The sequence below is a fragment of the Lutjanus erythropterus genome, chromosome 18, assembly GCF_056507025.1.
Source record: "Lutjanus erythropterus isolate fLutEry1 chromosome 18, fLutEry1.hap2, whole genome shotgun sequence".
Classification (NCBI taxonomy): domain Eukaryota; kingdom Metazoa; phylum Chordata; class Actinopteri; order Lutjaniformes; family Lutjanidae; genus Lutjanus; species Lutjanus erythropterus.
This window is the reverse complement of record NC_139334.1, coordinates 2975001-2993069: the sequence shown is the minus strand read 5'-3', so window position 1 is coordinate 2993069 and position 18069 is coordinate 2975001. Positions and strand designations below refer to the sequence as shown.

Below are 18069 nucleotides of genomic sequence, written 5' to 3'. Positions count from 1 at the left end.
GTGTTTTCAGAATGTTTCATTTGGTCACAATACTGTCATCAGGTGTGTGGAGTGCACTGTCTCTGTCAGATTGGCTGTCAGCTAAGGTGAATTATCAACCCCTCCTCATATCATTGCGTTTTAAATTTCTCTTATGTCACATTTCTATTTCGAGACAAAATAATACCGCATAGTTCAGCAGCTTGACATTGGTTCATTTTCACTTGAAAGGCAACATTTTAGTGACAGTTTGTTTTATCCTCATAGTTTAATAGCGCTTGGAGTGGTTTGTTCATGCATCACTGAAATGTGGTTTTTAAAATATGGAACAAAATAAAAGATTGATGTTTTCTACTTCCAATGAATAGTTTAGAAGATTCTCTTAGATGCAGTATCTTCTGTAATTTAATCAGTCATAACTCAGTCATAACTATCTATGACTCTGTAACACTCCAGGTTTTGGAGCAGATTTACCAGCACTTAAATAAAATGAGCAATATATAGGTATCTTAGTACCTTCAGTTACAGTAGGGACACATTGTTAGAGATGCATTCTTTCATTTTTGAAAGATGAAAGACATTTTAATTTTCCAGAATGCTTTTCATGCCTGTAACTACAATTAGTCTGCATGGTGCCATTCGCTTTGATTGAACCAGCGCAACTTAAGTTAAGGCCAAGTCTCTGAAATTTTGATTAATGACCTTCTCTGTGAAAAAGTGATACTGAAGCAGTGTTTTATGTTTGCAGCATCTGTTGGGGACTAATGGTGGAAACAATCCATTTTAGACTGGTGGGAGCGCCAAGGCAGCTTTATTTATATAGCACATTTCAAACACAAGGGCAATTGAGAGTGCTTTACAAAGCATTAAAATTCTATTCAAAGCAGGTGTACAGGCTGAATAGTGGGTTAAGAATTGAACCATGGGGGACTCCACATGTCATGGTGATGCACTCAGATTTATGATAACTAGTGGAAACAATATAGCCTCTGCATTTAAGATATGATCTGAAACAACTAAAGACTGTGTCAGAGTTTATGCTATTCCAGGATTCAAGCCATACAGAACAACTACTGGACATATGTTTTAAATAGACATATAATAGCAGAGGTGTAGTGCTGTTTAAGTCTATGATGCATATGTGCATGCATGCACACACTTAAATTGTGGCTCATTTCAGGTCATGTAACCACTGTTCCCATAGTGGCAAGTTTATTAGTTAACTATAACTGACCACACCATGAAATGTTAGTCTGACATCATGAATAGTTTAATCATGTTGAAAACATGTCATGGAAGTTAGTTCTGATGAGTGTCTGCTCTCTTTATCTTTCTGTCTCTCCGCTGTGACTGCAGTATTTTGTCTTACACTTTTCTCTTCAGTTGGAAAAAAGATCTCACTCACTGCATAAATTGTGCTTTGTCTGATCGAGGCCACATGCTTATGATAATTTCTTTTTCAAGTGCTTACAAAATGGATTATGTGAACTGTGAATTGCCTAATTTCTTTTAATTGGGGGAAAAAAAATTGGACATTTAACGTGACAGAATAAAGTCCTGCAGTCCTCCTGTCAGTACTGTGGACAGCACCACCTGGCCACACGTGTCAATGTCATTTTTGCAAGTCACTGTGTGTCAGCTCTGTGCACAGTGTGCAGCAGACTTCAATTCTGAATAGGCAAGAATCACAGGTAGGCTTATTCACTTCAGCTATTTTTAAATATGGTATTTTTATATTAGATATTTGATACAGTCTATTTGGCATATTCCCCATCAGACATTTGGCCAGTTATATTTTCATCTGCTGGATAACTAGACATCATACACAGAAAAAAATAGACGTATGCCAGCTAATATTAACCCTGGTATCAGATAATCTTATCCAATCCCACCCACTTTTTCAGTCTGTCAAGAAGTATTTTTTGTTCCACAGTACCAAAGTTTAATGCATATTAATACAAAAACCGATGTTTTACCCGAATCAGTATTCCAAGGATTGACATTCAACACCTTTACCAGCACAGTCTCAGTGCTGTGATGTTGTTTGAATATTGAAAATAATTTGAAGTCTACCCAAGAGGTCATTTACATTTAAAAAGTTAGTGAATTACTCATAGCAGCTTTCTCAATATTTTTGTCAATAAAGGGAAGGTTAGAGATGGGTGTGTAATTAGTCAGTATTGACGGAGGTTGCCTTTGTCTTTAGAAGGGGCTTCAAAAGTGCAGTTTTCAGTGATTTTGGGAAAATGCATGACAGATGTTATCCAATGAGAGTTTTCAGCACTTGCAAGTGTTTGCAACTTTGTGAAAAAACTAGTCTGCAGATGTCTAAACAGCAGGTGGATGAATTACGAAGCTTCACTTCAGAGTTTGAGCATTGATAGCAATGAATGTTCACAGTCTGACTAAATTGTTGGTGTGGTTGAACCAGTGATATGGTGGATGTTAGCCAAGCTGACATCAATCATGGACAACACCTCTTACCTCCTGCATGAGACTGTAGGTGCACTAAGCAGCTCATTCAGCAGTAGAGTACTGCTCACACAGTGCAAGAAGGAACGCTACTGCAGGTCCTTCATCACAACAGCTGTCAGACTCTGTAACACCAGCATGACTTAATGTAGCACCGTTATGTGTCTGTCACATTACTCATTCACTTACCTCACCTTGTGCAATGTACTGTAAATGTAAAATGCACGGTAAATCTTTTCTGTGCAATATGTATTGTTCCACTGTAAATTCTCACTGAGAAATTTTTGCTGCAATCCAATCTGCCTCTCTGTGGAATCTGCCTTTGCAAGGCATCACTGTTTTTCTTTTAATTATAATGCTACACACCATGTGTGTACAACTCCATATATACCCACATATGTCCATAGAACATTTAACTCTTTGATATATATATATGTATATGTATATGTATATGTATATATGTATACATATACATATACATATTTCTATTATCACTCACTCCCTTTTCTATCTGTACTATTTGAGCTTCTGTAACATGCGAATTTCCCCTATGTGGGATCAATAAAGTTTATCCATAGTTTGACATCAAAAACTTCACTGCACGCAGATATATTTCATTTAAAAAAGAGGATGCAAACTTATTACACTTATTGAGAGACTGGGGGAATGTTTTGGGGATTAGTTTGGTTCTTTCAGTGGTTGGTGAACAAGGCATGAGAGGCTGCGATAATACTGTTGATGTCAGCCTTATTTATTTTAGAATTGTAAATATAAAGCCTCTTTTGAAAGATGTTTTAGTAGTAGTTGCAAGGCTGTCTAGTGTCTGCAATCCGGCTGGTCATGTATTCAAGCTTGTATTTCCTTGCTATACATATAATTACTGTAAACCTATTAGCCTGTAGAACCGAAAAGCAGAAACTTAAATTATACACATTTCACTTGGGTGTGCTTTTGAACACAATCGGCCATGATGCCTATAATAATAATGTCTGTCAGTAAATAATCTGTTTCTGCTGTGATTTGAGTTTTTGAGAAGTGTGATAGTTCAGAGTGGTCTGTTGCCAAGTACTGTTAAAACTTTTCATCAGTTTCAAGTTGAAATTAAAATGTTTCCTTTTTTATATCCAAGCAAATGAGATGTTTGCTTGCATTTCCCACAGCAGTGACTCTGAGATGAACTGGGTGTAATAACAGCAAGTGGCTGAACTGTCAATGTATCTGTATTCACAAACCTATTCTGAATCAATTCTTGCTTCAGTCTGTGTGTATATTGTGCTGTCGATTCATAAAAGAAGACAATGCTGCAGTGAGCAATATTGAAGCCCTATTATAGAAATGTAAAACAGCCAATTAAATAAATCTACAGTTGGCACTTTGCCTACTTTTCTCTCCTATTAATCACACCATTGCAGAGTTTTTGCCCACCATTAGTGGTTGTCAGCTGGCCTGTTTGTGTCTGAAATCCAGATGGATTACACACTGAAGGAAAATCCAACATAAACTGTCTTGGTAAGGTAAACAGAAAAGCTTCAACACCCCTTGGCATTTATTCTCAAAGTCTCAAGACCTCTACTGAAGTGACAAACATCCTTACAAATTCCCCTTGGTGTTTTGATGATGGTGGAGTGTTGGATAACTCATTACTCCAAAATCTCTTATCAGTGTTCAGCCAGGTTGAGACGTGGTGACAGTGAAGGACATTTCAACTGGTCCCTGTCCGTGTTGGAAATTAACTTATCAGCCACTTTGGCTGGTGGATTATAAATTCTACCAGGCACTCATATTTTTTTACGTACCATAATTTTGTATTCACACTTTTGTGTGTTGCCAGGTTTTGTGTATTGTTTGTCTTTTACTTGATGATTAATACATATTTTTCCCATTAAAAACTATAAATATTTATTCACATTCCATTTTTAATTCTCTCTCACACCACACATACACACATCCAAGCAGTCAAGCAGCGGCGCACTGTAGTCTGTAGATTTATTTTAAGTCAGAACTCAGTCTTTTAACATCAAACTCTGAACAACATCAGAGAAATTCTAAATCTACCAAAAATTCAAGGAGCTCTCAGCAGTATTTCTTATAAAGTTAACTGAAAATTTATAGAAATCTTTTAAAAAAGCTCCCCAAAGTTTTGTAAAGTAAAAAAAAAACAACAAAAAAACCAACTATCAAAGCTTAAATTTGTCCTGAAATTTGTCTTCTTCTTCTTCTTGAAGTCCCAGTCGGAAGTCACAGTTGAGCAGCAGTAGGGTGTGGTGCAGAAAACAGTCGTTCAGCTAAAGCCTAAACTTCAGAATGAACAAAGATCATTATGGTTAACTCTATATCACTGTAACAAAGTGCAGTATTATAGTCAACATATATCAGTTGAAAGATGCAGAGTATTATTTGGGAATTCTGATTTAAAACATGACGCTTTCCCCTTCATTAAGTGAAATCTCCTATGCTGTGACTTCAGACATTTTCAGTGGTGTGACTGGGAAACTGGGCATGCTTGTCACCATAGAAATAGATCATTGTGACTTTTTTGCAACTTCAGTGATATCTGCTGCCTGCCTTCTCCTTGACAGCTCAGCTCGCTCACTGAAGCAGCTCTGCCGCCCTGTCTGTTACATGGCACTCTTCAACAGTTATAGCAAAATAAAACCTTGCATAATACGGGTGCAAATAGACTTGTTACTCACAATCCACAATGAAAGATATATAGGCAAAGTCTAACTATTGTGTGCCTTAAGTGCCCTGAACCAAAACTACTGGAGCCATGTAGATAGCTGAATCAGTAAATCAGCATTTTTTAGCATTGCATGTTCTGATGAAAATATTTTTCGTGGATTCCCAAATTATGTACTTAGCATATACTGCCAGTCAAAAATTGTGTGCAAAGCTGTCATCAAAGCAAAAGGTTTTGCACACTTATAGGGAAACAGGTGCATAGGAGAAAACCATGTGTTAACAATGAAAAGCAAAAAGACTCACACACTGTCTTCTGCTCTTGAAATCAAAGATTTAATAACAACGATGTCATTAAATCTTTGATTGCAAGTGCAGAAGACAGTGTGCCGGAGTCTTTTATGTTTTAGATCCTTAAAAAGAACATATTTTGCCCGTTTTTTTTTTTCTTTTTACAATTTTTCAGTATTTCATTTTGATGTCTCCAGTATCAATCTGCCGTGTAAAACAATAATGAAAATGAAGAAGAAGCACTGAATGAGAAGATGTGTCCAAACTTTTAACTTTTGGCTGGCTCTGTATCTTAAATGTGGATAGAATCACTGGTTGTGTTTGTTGGATATCTTTGCATCTTTTTCACCTCACAGCAGTTCTCTTTTAGATCTGTTTTCCCTGTTCTCACTTCTGTGATAAAAACACTCCCATATGGCACCTATGTTGACCTGTTCAAAGGGAAATTCCACTAGAGGCCTTATTATTTCTGCACATCAGATCGGGCCCACACACTTCACAGACAAAGTGTTGACTCAACAGATGTATCAAGTGCCAAGGTGGCTATTTATGGAGATCATTTAATCCTGGGGCTATGAAGCCATTGTCTGACATACATATTCACAATCCACTAAGTTATTCACCACCAGACATTGTTTTGTTTTTACTTCACTTTTTGCTGCAAGTGGATAAAAAACTATTGACCTTTTTATTGGATGGCACATTAACAACACAGCGCCTCAAGTGTATAATGTGTTTATCATAACTGAATGAAAGCCGTTAAAGTTTAAAAGCAGTTGACATCTGAAGTAGTGCATGTGTTTGTTATGAAGGAGAGGGGGTCTCTCTAGATTTGAAGGGCTGCTGGTTAAATGAACACATTCCAACTTTCTATCGAGTTATAATTAGTCTTCTCACCTTACTTTTGCTACTTGTGCTTCATCTCAGTACAGGTCCACCAATCAGAGGGGAGTTTTCCTCTTCTCTCCCCATTTTCCCGTTGTTTATTTCTTTCAAGAGATAAAAGCTCGGTTTGGAAAGTCAGCGCCTGTGTTTTCCTGCCATCCCCTATTCATGTCCTTTTACCTTTCTTCTGTTATTTTTCCTAATTAACCCTGCAGCATATAGTGCACTCAACTCAGCACGTGGTTTCCCTCCATCTGATGGAGATTCTCACATTCTCTCCATCCTACAACTTGTTTCTCCTTCTCTTTTCTTCCCTGTGAGCAGCTATCACAACCCATTAAGAAAACAAACAGCTTGTCTTACCCCCCTCCCCCCTTAATTTTTCTTTCTCTACCCCTCCGCTCGCATCCCTTAACAAGGCATCACCTTTTACATCTTTTGTTCATTTCTTGACATTTGGAAGTCTCTCGCTTAATGGATGTCAGCCCTCTAACGCTGTTATAGTCACAAAGCAGCTTAAGAAAACATCAACAGGCAGGACAGATGCTGTCGTACAAGCAACAGAAATTGTCTTTTTTTTTTTTCCTTGATGCTATTGTCTAAGAGAGAGCCAACTCTCTAGGGCTTTTCCTGATTTTCTGGTCGAGCTGTTTGTCATTGGTTCAGGCCATTAGTCAACTTTTATCGTCACACATTTATGATATTAATTTAATTTGATGATTTATTTTATGGAGCTTCAGAAAATGGTTTGAGTTCATGGCTGAGAAATGGTGTTCTCAGTAACACTGTTAACACTGCTGCATTACAGAGAAATACAAAACTGTAATAATGAGCCTTTTTACAAGCTGCATGAAGAGATCCGACTGTTAACAGCAGTGTTAACAGTATAACTTCACAAGTCTTGAATAAATAACTTTCACTTCACAAAAACAAATATGATGATGATGTAAACTGACAAACTCTCCTGTCTCCTGCTTGAACACAATGGGCCTGATTTAGTAGAGGTTTGTGTGTAAAAACTGTCTATTATGGCACAGCCATACAACTCTCATCCTTTTGTAAACCATAAAAAGTTACAGATACATCCAGGTATTTCAATGAATTTTTAAAATAGACCAGTATAAAATTTCTCTGTGGATTACATCAAGTGAAGTATGAGAAACTCCTGTTCATTGTTAGTGGAGGATTTGCAGTCTGTTGTCTCGTTGAAAACTCACTGTGGGTATGTAAATGTTTGTCGAGCCATATTATATCACTTAGGCTACATGTTTTTTCTGTTTTACCTCACAGAATCCACGGATCTGTCGATTGCCTTTCAGAGCTCTCCTCCTCACGCCTCAGTCATCCTGTCAGTGGTGAGAGTTCTGCCTTCATTGCAACCTGAGATTTATTTGAAATGTGTCTGCATTGATCACGCTGTGAGTGCTGTGAAGTCATTGCTATTCAAGAATCTGTGCAGCGGTACTTGACTCTTGTGTTTGCCGCGCAGGGACAATCCGTCGCAGCTTCAGCACATCATCGGCCATTGCCACCCCGAAGGAGACGGGCAGAAGAAGTCCTGTTACCAGGTGCGCCTCTCTTTTCCACATAGCCATCACATTTCTCCCTCCCCAAGCTTTTCAGCTTCATCCTAATCCTCCGCAGCACTGGCAGAATCAATACTAATAAGAATCAGTGGTATTAGTCAGTGAAGGTTCCTTTTTTAAATGGCCAATGCATGATTGTGCTTATAATGAGAGAGAACAAGGAATTGAAGATCAATCCCTCAAACACCAAGCTGCCATGAATCTCCCGCTTACATTTGAGGTGTTCTCTCACACTGCATAGCTTTTCTCATAAATCTTTCTTTGCTCCTATTTTCCCTCTGCTGCCACAATTCATAAAAAAAAATAGAAGCCGTTCCAACCCTCACCGTCGGCGCTGGAGCACTCTGAGCGGTGGCACCGGTGTTCCCGGGAGCACGGCAGGGTCCAGTCCCTCGCCCAGCTCCGATGGACAGGTCTGCCTCCACGTGGGGATGCAGGTCCTGCTCAGCAGCGCCAACGAGATTGCGATCATCCGTTACCTGGGCACAGCGGACTTTGCCCCGGGCCTTTGGCTGGGCCTGGAGCTCCGAAGCCCCAAGGGCAAGAACGATGGCTCCGTGGGCGGCCGCCGGTACTTCACCTGTCGACCCGGCCACGGCGTGCTGGTCCGTCCCAGCCGCGTGACCTATCGCGGCATCAACGGTTCTCGCCTGGTGCATGAAAACAGCTGAGGACTGTAGGAACCAGAGCGGGGCGATGTTTTGACTTTCTGTTTCTGATCTTTTCAAAGCAAAAGTATTAAGTTTAAACTTCTTATTCTGTTTTGCATCTCCATTATTTTCTCATTCATATAGTTAATCCTCTGTACTCCTCCAGAGGGACTGTGAGTTACAGTGATAAAACCACGTATTAATAGTTCAAAATTTAATGACTAGATTTAATTTTTGGAAAAATGTAAGAGGCAAAGAAAGCACTTTATAGAATTAACTTTAAATTGTAATGAGAATTTGGCAGGATACAGGGGAAAAAAGTCTTAATAGGACATAAAACACTGCACTACTTTTAATCTGATTGCACTGACAAACAATATGATAGATCAGATAAGATAAACTGGTATGGATATGCACACATAGAAAACTATTTCTATACCCAAAGCTAATTTTGATCACATCAAGTAAAGATTTTTATCAGATAATTTAGGTGGTAATGTAGCCTACTCTCTAACCAAAAGTGTGCATGTGTTTGTGATTATGTGCGCGTGTGCATGTGTGTATTAATTAAGAGCACTTTGAAACAAGAGATTGATTGATTTTTCCAGGGTCGTCGCAGGGCTTACAGATAATTGATGGAGGTTGAGTCAAAACTGGATCATCACTTTATGAATCAATGTGATTGAAAATTTAATTAAGCCTCAATCTTTATCAACCTAATCATAATACAACTGCCTCAATAGAGGTTGTTTCCTCCTTTATACTGTACATCAGTCTCTGCCACAGACTGTCTATTAAACCTACGCAGATAAATGATGGTTATAATCTGCTATGCACAGCAGAAATCCTATTTATTGCCCTCTGTGGCTATGATTCTGTCATGGCTGTAGCACTACACATTGAAGAGGCAGTTACGTAAGTAAAGGGTTTATTAAGATTTTTTTGAAGTGGGGTTGTGTGCAGTTACCTATTGAGTGTATTACCGGCAGTAGTTGGTCATCAGCATGCCCTCAGTTCAGAGAAGCAGCAGGAGCAACAGTGTAGGAAGCAAAGCAATGTATTGCCACCTTAAAATGATCAAAATCAGTTTAAGCACACAATGCTGTTAGGGGTCAGTCACAGAAAACAAAGTTTGACATCTGGATTAATGTGGGTTCATGGGAGGTGTTGTCTTTATTTTTAACAGCCACAATTTTGATGAAAAATGAAAACCTATCTGACATGACTTGAGCAGAAATAATGTTCATGTTATTGTTTTTTTTTTTTTCGGTGGCCAAAATACATTTTGCTGCTGACTCTGTCCACAGCATCAGTTCACTGATTAGCTTCCTACACTGGTACACCTGCTGCTACTCCAAACATGTTGACTGCCATCTACTGTAGGTGATACACTATGATCGACTATGATCAGTGCTTCATACAAACTCGCCTCAGAAAATTTCAACTATCCCTTTAAGTACACAGCCTATTAACTAACACATTGAACGTTCCCTTGGTAAATATGTTCAATCGACCTAGGAACATACTTGATGCCTGAAAGCCGATCGAAAGCCTGATTACGAACCTGACTCGTTCTTTCTTTCTGACTGAGCATCAGACGTGTCCGAGCCGTCAGAAAACATGAATTTGAAAAAATCTCAGTGTGATCCTGTTGTTTAAAAATGGCAACTGTCGTATCAGACCCGACAGCTTCTCATTACAGTATGGAAACATTACATTTATTGAAGAACACATTTCAGAGCATCAGATTTGGCATCATCGCATTTGAGGCTTAATTTAAGCAGCTTGACAAAGGAAATATGCAGTCTTCGAGTTTCAGGGCTAAAGTTTGCTATTTGATTAGAGCCGAGTGGGCAACTCAGCAGAGAACAAGCCATCGATTGTGCATGTGGAAAACAGACCCGCTATTCAGTAAAACACTCATGTACTATCCAATTAGGGCATGTAGGCCACAACAGTAGCCGTAGAATCTCGAATGGCCTTCTCTCATTGATCGGTCTGGTCAGGCCCCCTGTGATTGAAAAGCAGTGGTGGTCAGAGCCCAAGGTTGTCTGAAATATCCACAGATCTAACAGATGAAAAAAGCAAGCTTTTTTAAAAAGCGCAGCCTTTCCACATTCCTATTGAAACATTTTAATCAACACTTTCTTCTTTAAAAATAGCTTCTCATTTGCATTAAGGCCATCTCTGTGATCATTTCTGTGGCATTTGTTAGTGCTCCACATTTCAAATCTCCTCTTTAGATAAACTCTCATATTTTTGGTGTATCTGCAGTCCCAAATGTATTACAGCATGAGTGAATTTTAAATTCCTCTGATGGGTATGAAAGTCTTTTGGCACTGTGTTCTTGTGGGTAATAGATGATAGATTGTTTTTTCATGAGATTCCTGATATGTATATTTGAAATGTGCGTGTGAGAAAGGGATTTGGTCTGATGCATTTACATGTTGTGGAAAATAACAGTATTTGTAAAAAATTAAATAAAAGATTCTATTCTAAATTGATGTCTTGTATCTCTATCACTCTCTTTACTTTTTCTTTGGCTATTTTCAAGTGTGGTTGTACTAATGAAAAATAGGTTTACTTGACTCTTTTGGACTCTTGCGGAGAGAAGTTGTCTTCGGGGACTGAAAATGAAATCCACAAGCACTTTGAAAATGGTTACACGTCTGTTCACTTACCATCTGATTCCACTGGGGCTCATCTCAGCCAAAGCTGAAAAAGCCTGCTGCTGAAGTGGCATTGTTTGCTTACCGCCAGCCTGGGCACACAAATTCAAGTTTGAGTGTGGGTGACATACTCTATTGTGCCATGATTGTGGAATAAATAGATGTTTGAATGGTCGCTTTAAATTCCTTTCTCTGCTTATTGTCACTTATTTTTGTAGCCCAAACAGGAAAAACAAAGAGGAGAAGGATCCAGGGAAGCAGTGTTTGCCTGTCCAGACTACCGAGTAGGAGATTGACTCAAAGGTGAGAATGAAATGAAACTGTGGAGTACAAAAAACTGTCTGTCTCTAAGATAAGCAAATAAGAAAAGCTGTAGCATGAATATCAGCCATAAAAACTAAACAAGTTGGAGCAACACCAGGACATTCATAATGCTGATCATTAACCTAAAAAATATCATTATTAGAAACAGCCATAAACTGAGCACCAGACGTCTCATTTAGGAGAAAAATATTTTGCATCCAAACAGAAACCATTTGTGTTTGGTTGCGTGAGGCTGTTTTATCAGAGCGCTATCATTAAAAACAAGACATAAGCTGGATGACACAAACATTTACATAAACTTACCCCATTCTTATATTTCACTCATCTTCCACTTGTCTCTTTTTTCCTAACTTGAATGTATTAATTGTTCTGTCTGGTTTGACGCAAATAATGAAAGTCATACAGTTTACATCGGATAAAACTGATGATGGACAGGGTGAGGACTGTTGTACCGCATTCTCCAGAATGAATTAGTCCTGAGTAATGTTCGCCAGCACTTGGTCTCTGACAAACAATTTGTCCAACTGTGGTTTGTCAAATGTGGAACTGGAGAATAACAAGCCAAGACTGAAAGGTCTTGGTTTGCCATTGAGAAGGAATGTCCTTTTGGCCTTAATGGCCTTTTGAAGAGGTTCTAGCACGGCGCCAGTCACCTCGGTGTGGGGAGGCAGGGCTTGAGAGTTATTTTAATTAAGAGTTCCCAACTTTTAAATAGTGTTCACGCCAACATCCGAGTCATGAATACAACTGGAATAATTGAAATGTTTAACCCTGCACATTGATGAACCTCGAATAATAAATGAAGGCAAGGTGTAGAGCTATATGTAAGTCATTTTAACAAGGTAATTGAACTTATTTAGCAAAATAAACATGTCAGACACAATTTATTACTTCTTGTAGAGCATTTTATATTGTTTAAAACATGATTGGAGGCGGACTATAATATGGAAGTGCCTGAAAAACAAACAAATATCAATGCCTCACATCAGCCAAAGACCAGTGTTCAATGTAATTAAACACAAATTTATTTGCTACAGTGATATAAAATCAGTAGACAGCATTTAAGTCATCATATGCGCAAGACTAGTGGCAGAATGTAAGTATATTTAGTCACATACAGACTGACTTACTTATACTTCACTACATTTATTTGACACACATAGTTACATGAAAAAAACACAATGTACTCAGCTAATCTGCCCAGTGCTGTACAAAGTATCTAAAATTGAAATACTGAAAAACACTGAAATACTCTTACGTGACTTCATTAGTGATAAAAACAGAATAGTGTAAAATTCTGTAATACTATAGAAAAAAGGAGGCATTAAGCACAATGACTATAATATACTATTACTTTTGACACTGAAAGTATTTTTTTTTCTGATATGTCTGGTAGTTTACTTGAGTAACATTTTCAAGACTTTCACTTGTCAAGGAGTATTTTTATAGTGTGGCATTTCTACTTTTATTTAAGTAAATGATTTGAGCATTTCTTCCACCTCTGCTCACCTCTGTATATATATAATGTACTTGCGAATCTTTCCTATCCATCCTGTATGACTTAAACATGGCATTTGCTGAGTCTGATCACAGCAGAGGAGAACTGCTGACCTCCTACCTGAACCCAACCGTCCTGCCTGCTGTTGAGGATGCAGGGCCTGAGGACTCGGGAGAAGGCTTGTCCATCTCCAGCAGAGGTCATGGTCTGTAAAGTTTGCAGTGGCAAGGTGCCAGCACTAGATGCTGAAGACCTTGGATACTTTTGGATGACGCACCTTTATGAGATCAGAAACGGGGAGAACTGGAGGATGGGCTCTGTTTATTTGATGCTAACGCCAGGTTGTTGGAGAGGTGGTCAGCTGTTAAGTTTCACATTCAAGAGAAACGCGTCCTGCTTGTGGAACAGTGGACCGGCTCTCAGGGATGCTGGAGGGGTCATGGGTTGCGTGGAGTTGGAGAAGTCGTCACGGTGTGCTGTGCGGTGTCTGTGAATACTGTAACGAGAACTGTGCCTAAAAACTCAGCAGTAAGTCGAGTGTGTTCCCAGTCTGTAAGTTGTACCTTGTCACCGCTTCTGTCATTTTCATGGACAGGATCTCAACATGTAGAGAGAGAGTACTACAGTACCGGGTAACATCACGACTGCAACTCTGCTTTTCTGCAGACTGCCGTGTGCTACTTGTAAAATCCAGTGTGGACATATTTGTGTTAATGTTTGAGGTGCTGACCCCTCCATTCAAAGTCTGAATCTGGGGAAAATGATAGATCACCCAATACGAGGGGCCAGTTGTCGCCAAAATAGGAAAAGTTCAGATATTTTGGACTTCTGTTCATGAGTTATCAGTGAGATTGTTGGATTCTCTCCTGTGTTTTAGGGACCTGTTGCAGTGACAGATGGTAGCTGACAACAGCCAGACATTTTTATCTGGATGACATATTGATCCTGCTATAAACAGGAAATTTTTAACTGGGTCTTTTAATAGGAAAGTTGGGTGCTGTATATCAGAGATCCATTTCAAGCCAAACAGTACTGTAAAAACACAGGGGCCAACAGTGAGGTCATTGTATGAATGCACCAGTGATAGCAGTGTGAAGACTGAGTCAAATGTAGTCCTTTGTAAGTCTACTCAAGTCCAGGAAACCAGGTGGACTTCAAGTCATCTGAAAAGCACTATAACTACAACCATTGCTGCATCGCTGGCTTTACACAGTGAAACTATCTGCGGGTTGCAAATTGCATGAAACTATTTCCATGCAACTTGCCACTTCCACAAAGGAATTAAGAAATATTCCAAGTCTCATGTAAAATGATTTAATCATTTGTTTCACCAACATTTGCTGGCTAGATTGGTAATTTTTAATAATTTCTAGCTGGATAATATCAATTTGGACATGCTGTGTGTTTTTTCTTCTGGCGCTGGCTGGCTGCTTTGTTTCAAAATGGGTTTGCAGAGAATAAGAAGACAGAGCTATCGGTGCATTAAAGCTTACTGATCTGCTGCAGGAAAAACATGACCTACTGACTACTCAAAAGAGAGACCACACTCCACTGAACAAAATTGATCCAATGAGCCTCCAGTGAGTCCATTCGCCCTTTGATTCAAGGAAAATAAATAAACAAACAAAAAAATAAATAAATCTTTGTTGCCACCTTGGGTAACCAGTATGAACTTGCAGCTTAATATATGATTGTATTTTAGAAAACTGTTTTGATTGTCATCAAAACTTTATATTAAAATATAGCTATACAGCAATGGAAACAAACTTTGCCTTTCTCATATTTGTTTGTTTAACAGCATTATCGACCTTGCTTGAATCTATGAGGATTATCTCCATCTGAAGCATCTAAAAGACTTCCCATTATGTTGGACAATATATTGATATTATATTGTACTGTGAAATGAGACTAGATATCCTAAAGATTTTCAATATTATTATACTACGATATAACAGAAGTGTTATCTTCCTGTTTTTAAAGGCAGCATTGTAGTAAAGTGATGTCATTTTCTGTTCTAGCCATTCTTTTTGTCTCTAGCCATTTAGTCATTGTATCCACATTACTGATAATTATTTATCAGAAATCTCATTGTGTTAATATTTTGGGAAAGCATCTATAGTCATACTTACTATTGTTGCAATATTGCCAAATATCAATATTGAGGTATTTGGTTGAAAATATTGTGATGTTTTTATTTTGTCCATATCAGCTAGTTCTAATACAACAAACATATTTTATTACTTTACCCACTTCCACCCTTTGGGGTATACAACATGTCATCAATCATGACCTAAATGATCACTAATTATTGATATCAGTCAGTTACTATCGTGGTAGATATTTCAGTCATTCTACCTTCATAAAGTTTATAATGTTTTTGTTTGTTTTTGTTGTTTAAATTCACACGTTTATTACTGAGCACATAGTTAAAGGTGCTGTTGTACTTATTTATATTGAGAGGTGTTTCTAATTTTTTGTCCTTCCCATTCAAATACATGAAGGGAATATTAGAAACATCTCTGAAAATCCAAGTCTGGTTCAACACCATCACTATGGCTGTATCAATGGCACACTTAAAGCTACTTTGTTGGTTATAATAGTCACTCTTTACATTGTGACTTGTATTTGATTCTTTGAGAAAGCAGTTGTGAAAAGGCAAAAAAATGGACATTCTGTGTTACATTACCAAACCTGTGAGGAGCACTGAAATGCAAATGACTCGTATATGTAAATGTAGAGCAGTGAAAGCAGCTAGCAGAGAGCTCCAGTGGAACAATGATGCTTCTGAATTCATACTCTCTGCATGGTGATGCCTCTGTTGTCTAAAGATCATAGCAGGACAAATGTCATGTTCCTTTCAACTTGGATATAGCTTTAGAAATAATGAATAGGCCTCCTCGTGACACACAGTTTTGCTGTTTGACTCCCCAAACCCCTGTACCTTGCATTTAAATGGTTTGTTGTCAGTAGTATAAAATGAGATAAAGGGAAAAACCTGAAACAAAGCTCAGACATACTGCATCACAGTGTGGTAAGTGCTCAGCTGCACCATCAGCACTTTGTAGAGTGTAGAGCTGATCCCTGATGGGAGACAAATGATCTCAGTAAGTCCACGAAGTAAGACTCCAGTCTGCTTTTTAACATGATGGAGAGCAGCACTGGCACAGCTGGCACCCAAGGAATACAGTTTGCTATCGCTAGCAAATACACATTGGCAGCTGCACAAGCCCCTACGTTTAGACATGTTTACAATACAGGGATAATCCTGGTGGGGTCTCCATTCACCCTGTCAGGGCTTATGTGCAATAATGACCAGCTCACTATACATAATCCTGCTTATTACACAGCCACTGTACTGTAAATGAACTGCAGTGATTTCACATTAAATATTGATTTAAATGGTTTTATTACTAGTTCAATTTAAGGTGTCTTAGTTTAGTAGCAAAAAATCCAAACATTAATCTATTACCTGTAACAAAATCACTACAATCAAACACTGTATGTTAAAGGGACGGTTCACCATCAAAAATACACATTTTCCTTCTCACCTGCTATTTATCTGTCTAGATTGTTTTGATACGAGTTCCCAAGTTTGGGAGATATTGGTCATAGAGAGCAACTGATTATTATTTCCATTGTCAATTAATCTGTCGATTATTTTTTTGATTAGTTAATCCTGTCACAATCTTGAAAAATCGATTCAAACGTGGTGCAAATGGATAGACTATTCTTCAAGTCTTTCCTGAAATGATTATGTTCATTATTAATGAATCTTTCTATCGCTTTCCTGATTAATGGATGAAACCAGTCTTCAGAAACCAGAATTAAAATATATACAGTAAAAATAACAGAATTTTAACTTTTTCCTAAAAAATACTCTGACCAAGTAATCATTGAACAAAAATAATTGGCATTTAATTTAATAATTGATTAATTATTGATTATTCAATTAATCATTGCAGCTTTAGATGTCTGCTCTCTCTTAAGTATAATGGAACTAGATGGCTTGTGGTGCTCAAAAGTGGCAGAAAAATATATCTGAAAAACTCACCAGCTATGTCTTGTTCTATAAATCATGACCCGGTTACTTAAGGTAATCCACAGACCTTGTTGTGAGCAGTTTCCTTCTGCTACAGTTGAAAGAAAATGGTTCCTACATGAAACTGCACTACAGGCGAGAGGAAAAATATGTATTTTTGATATGGGGGTGAGACGTCTCCTTAAGATGCTTGCAACCTCTAATCCAGGGGTCTCAACCTTAAATTACAAGGGGGCCACTGGCCAGGTTGTTCTCTCCTGTGGTGAGAAAAATGAACTCCAGTGTTTCATCTTTCCCCTCTCCTCTCCTCCGTCCTCCAGTAGACTGCTCTGCATGTTTAGCAGAGTAATGTAGCTTGAGACTTTATCTCTGGAGCGCAGCAGATTTCTCCTTGCATATTAGAACAGCAGCAGTTGCATTAAACTCCAAAATAATTGTCCATCTATCGTTAAAATGTCTGCCAGGGGTTAAAATGGACTTATTTTATATATTTTACATACTATGTATGTATGTATGTATATTATTTGAGCTGATTTACCATGAGCTGAGCTGTTTTTTAAACACATTAAAAATGACATTACAGTAAAATGTATGTGTGTATGTATGTACAGTACACCCCTCACATTTCTGCAAATATTTAATTATATCTTTTCATGGGACAACACTGAAGAAGTGACACTTTAATACAACGTAGTAGTCAGTGTACAGCTTGTATAACAGTGTAAATTTACTGTCCCTCAAAATAACTCAACACACAGCCATTAATGTTTAAACCACTGGCAACAAAAGTGAGTACACCCCTAGATGAAAATGTCAGAATTGGGCCCAATTAGCCATTTTCCCTCCCCAGTGTCATTTGACTCGTTAGTGTTACAAGGTCTCAGGTGTGAATGAGGGGGCAGGTGTGTTAAATTTGGTGTTATCGCTCTCACGCTCTCATACTGGTCACTGGAAGTTCAACTGAGTAACCCTAGTGAGAGGGGTTACATGTAGAGAA

General features: G+C 38.3%; 1 protein-coding gene across 3 annotated transcripts in view; it reads left to right on the top strand.

Moving 5' to 3' along the window:
• LOC146310437 (CAP-Gly domain-containing linker protein 4) overlaps positions 1-11046 on the top strand; it is a 48154-nt gene extending 37108 nt beyond the window's left edge. For 2 of the 3 annotated variants that reach the window (XM_084741987.1, XM_084741986.1), the window contains 3 exons: positions 7597-7661; positions 7796-7874; positions 8200-11046. In XM_084741987.1, coding sequence (XP_084598113.1) covers positions 7597-7661; positions 7796-7874; positions 8200-8563 — 508 coding nt within the window. In that variant the 3' untranslated portion in view covers positions 8564-11046. Of the gene's footprint in view, positions 1-7596; positions 7662-7795 lie in introns of all 3 variants that reach the window. The other variant, XM_084741985.1, reaches the window with a different exon arrangement.
• Positions 11047-18069: the final 7023 nt, after the last annotated feature.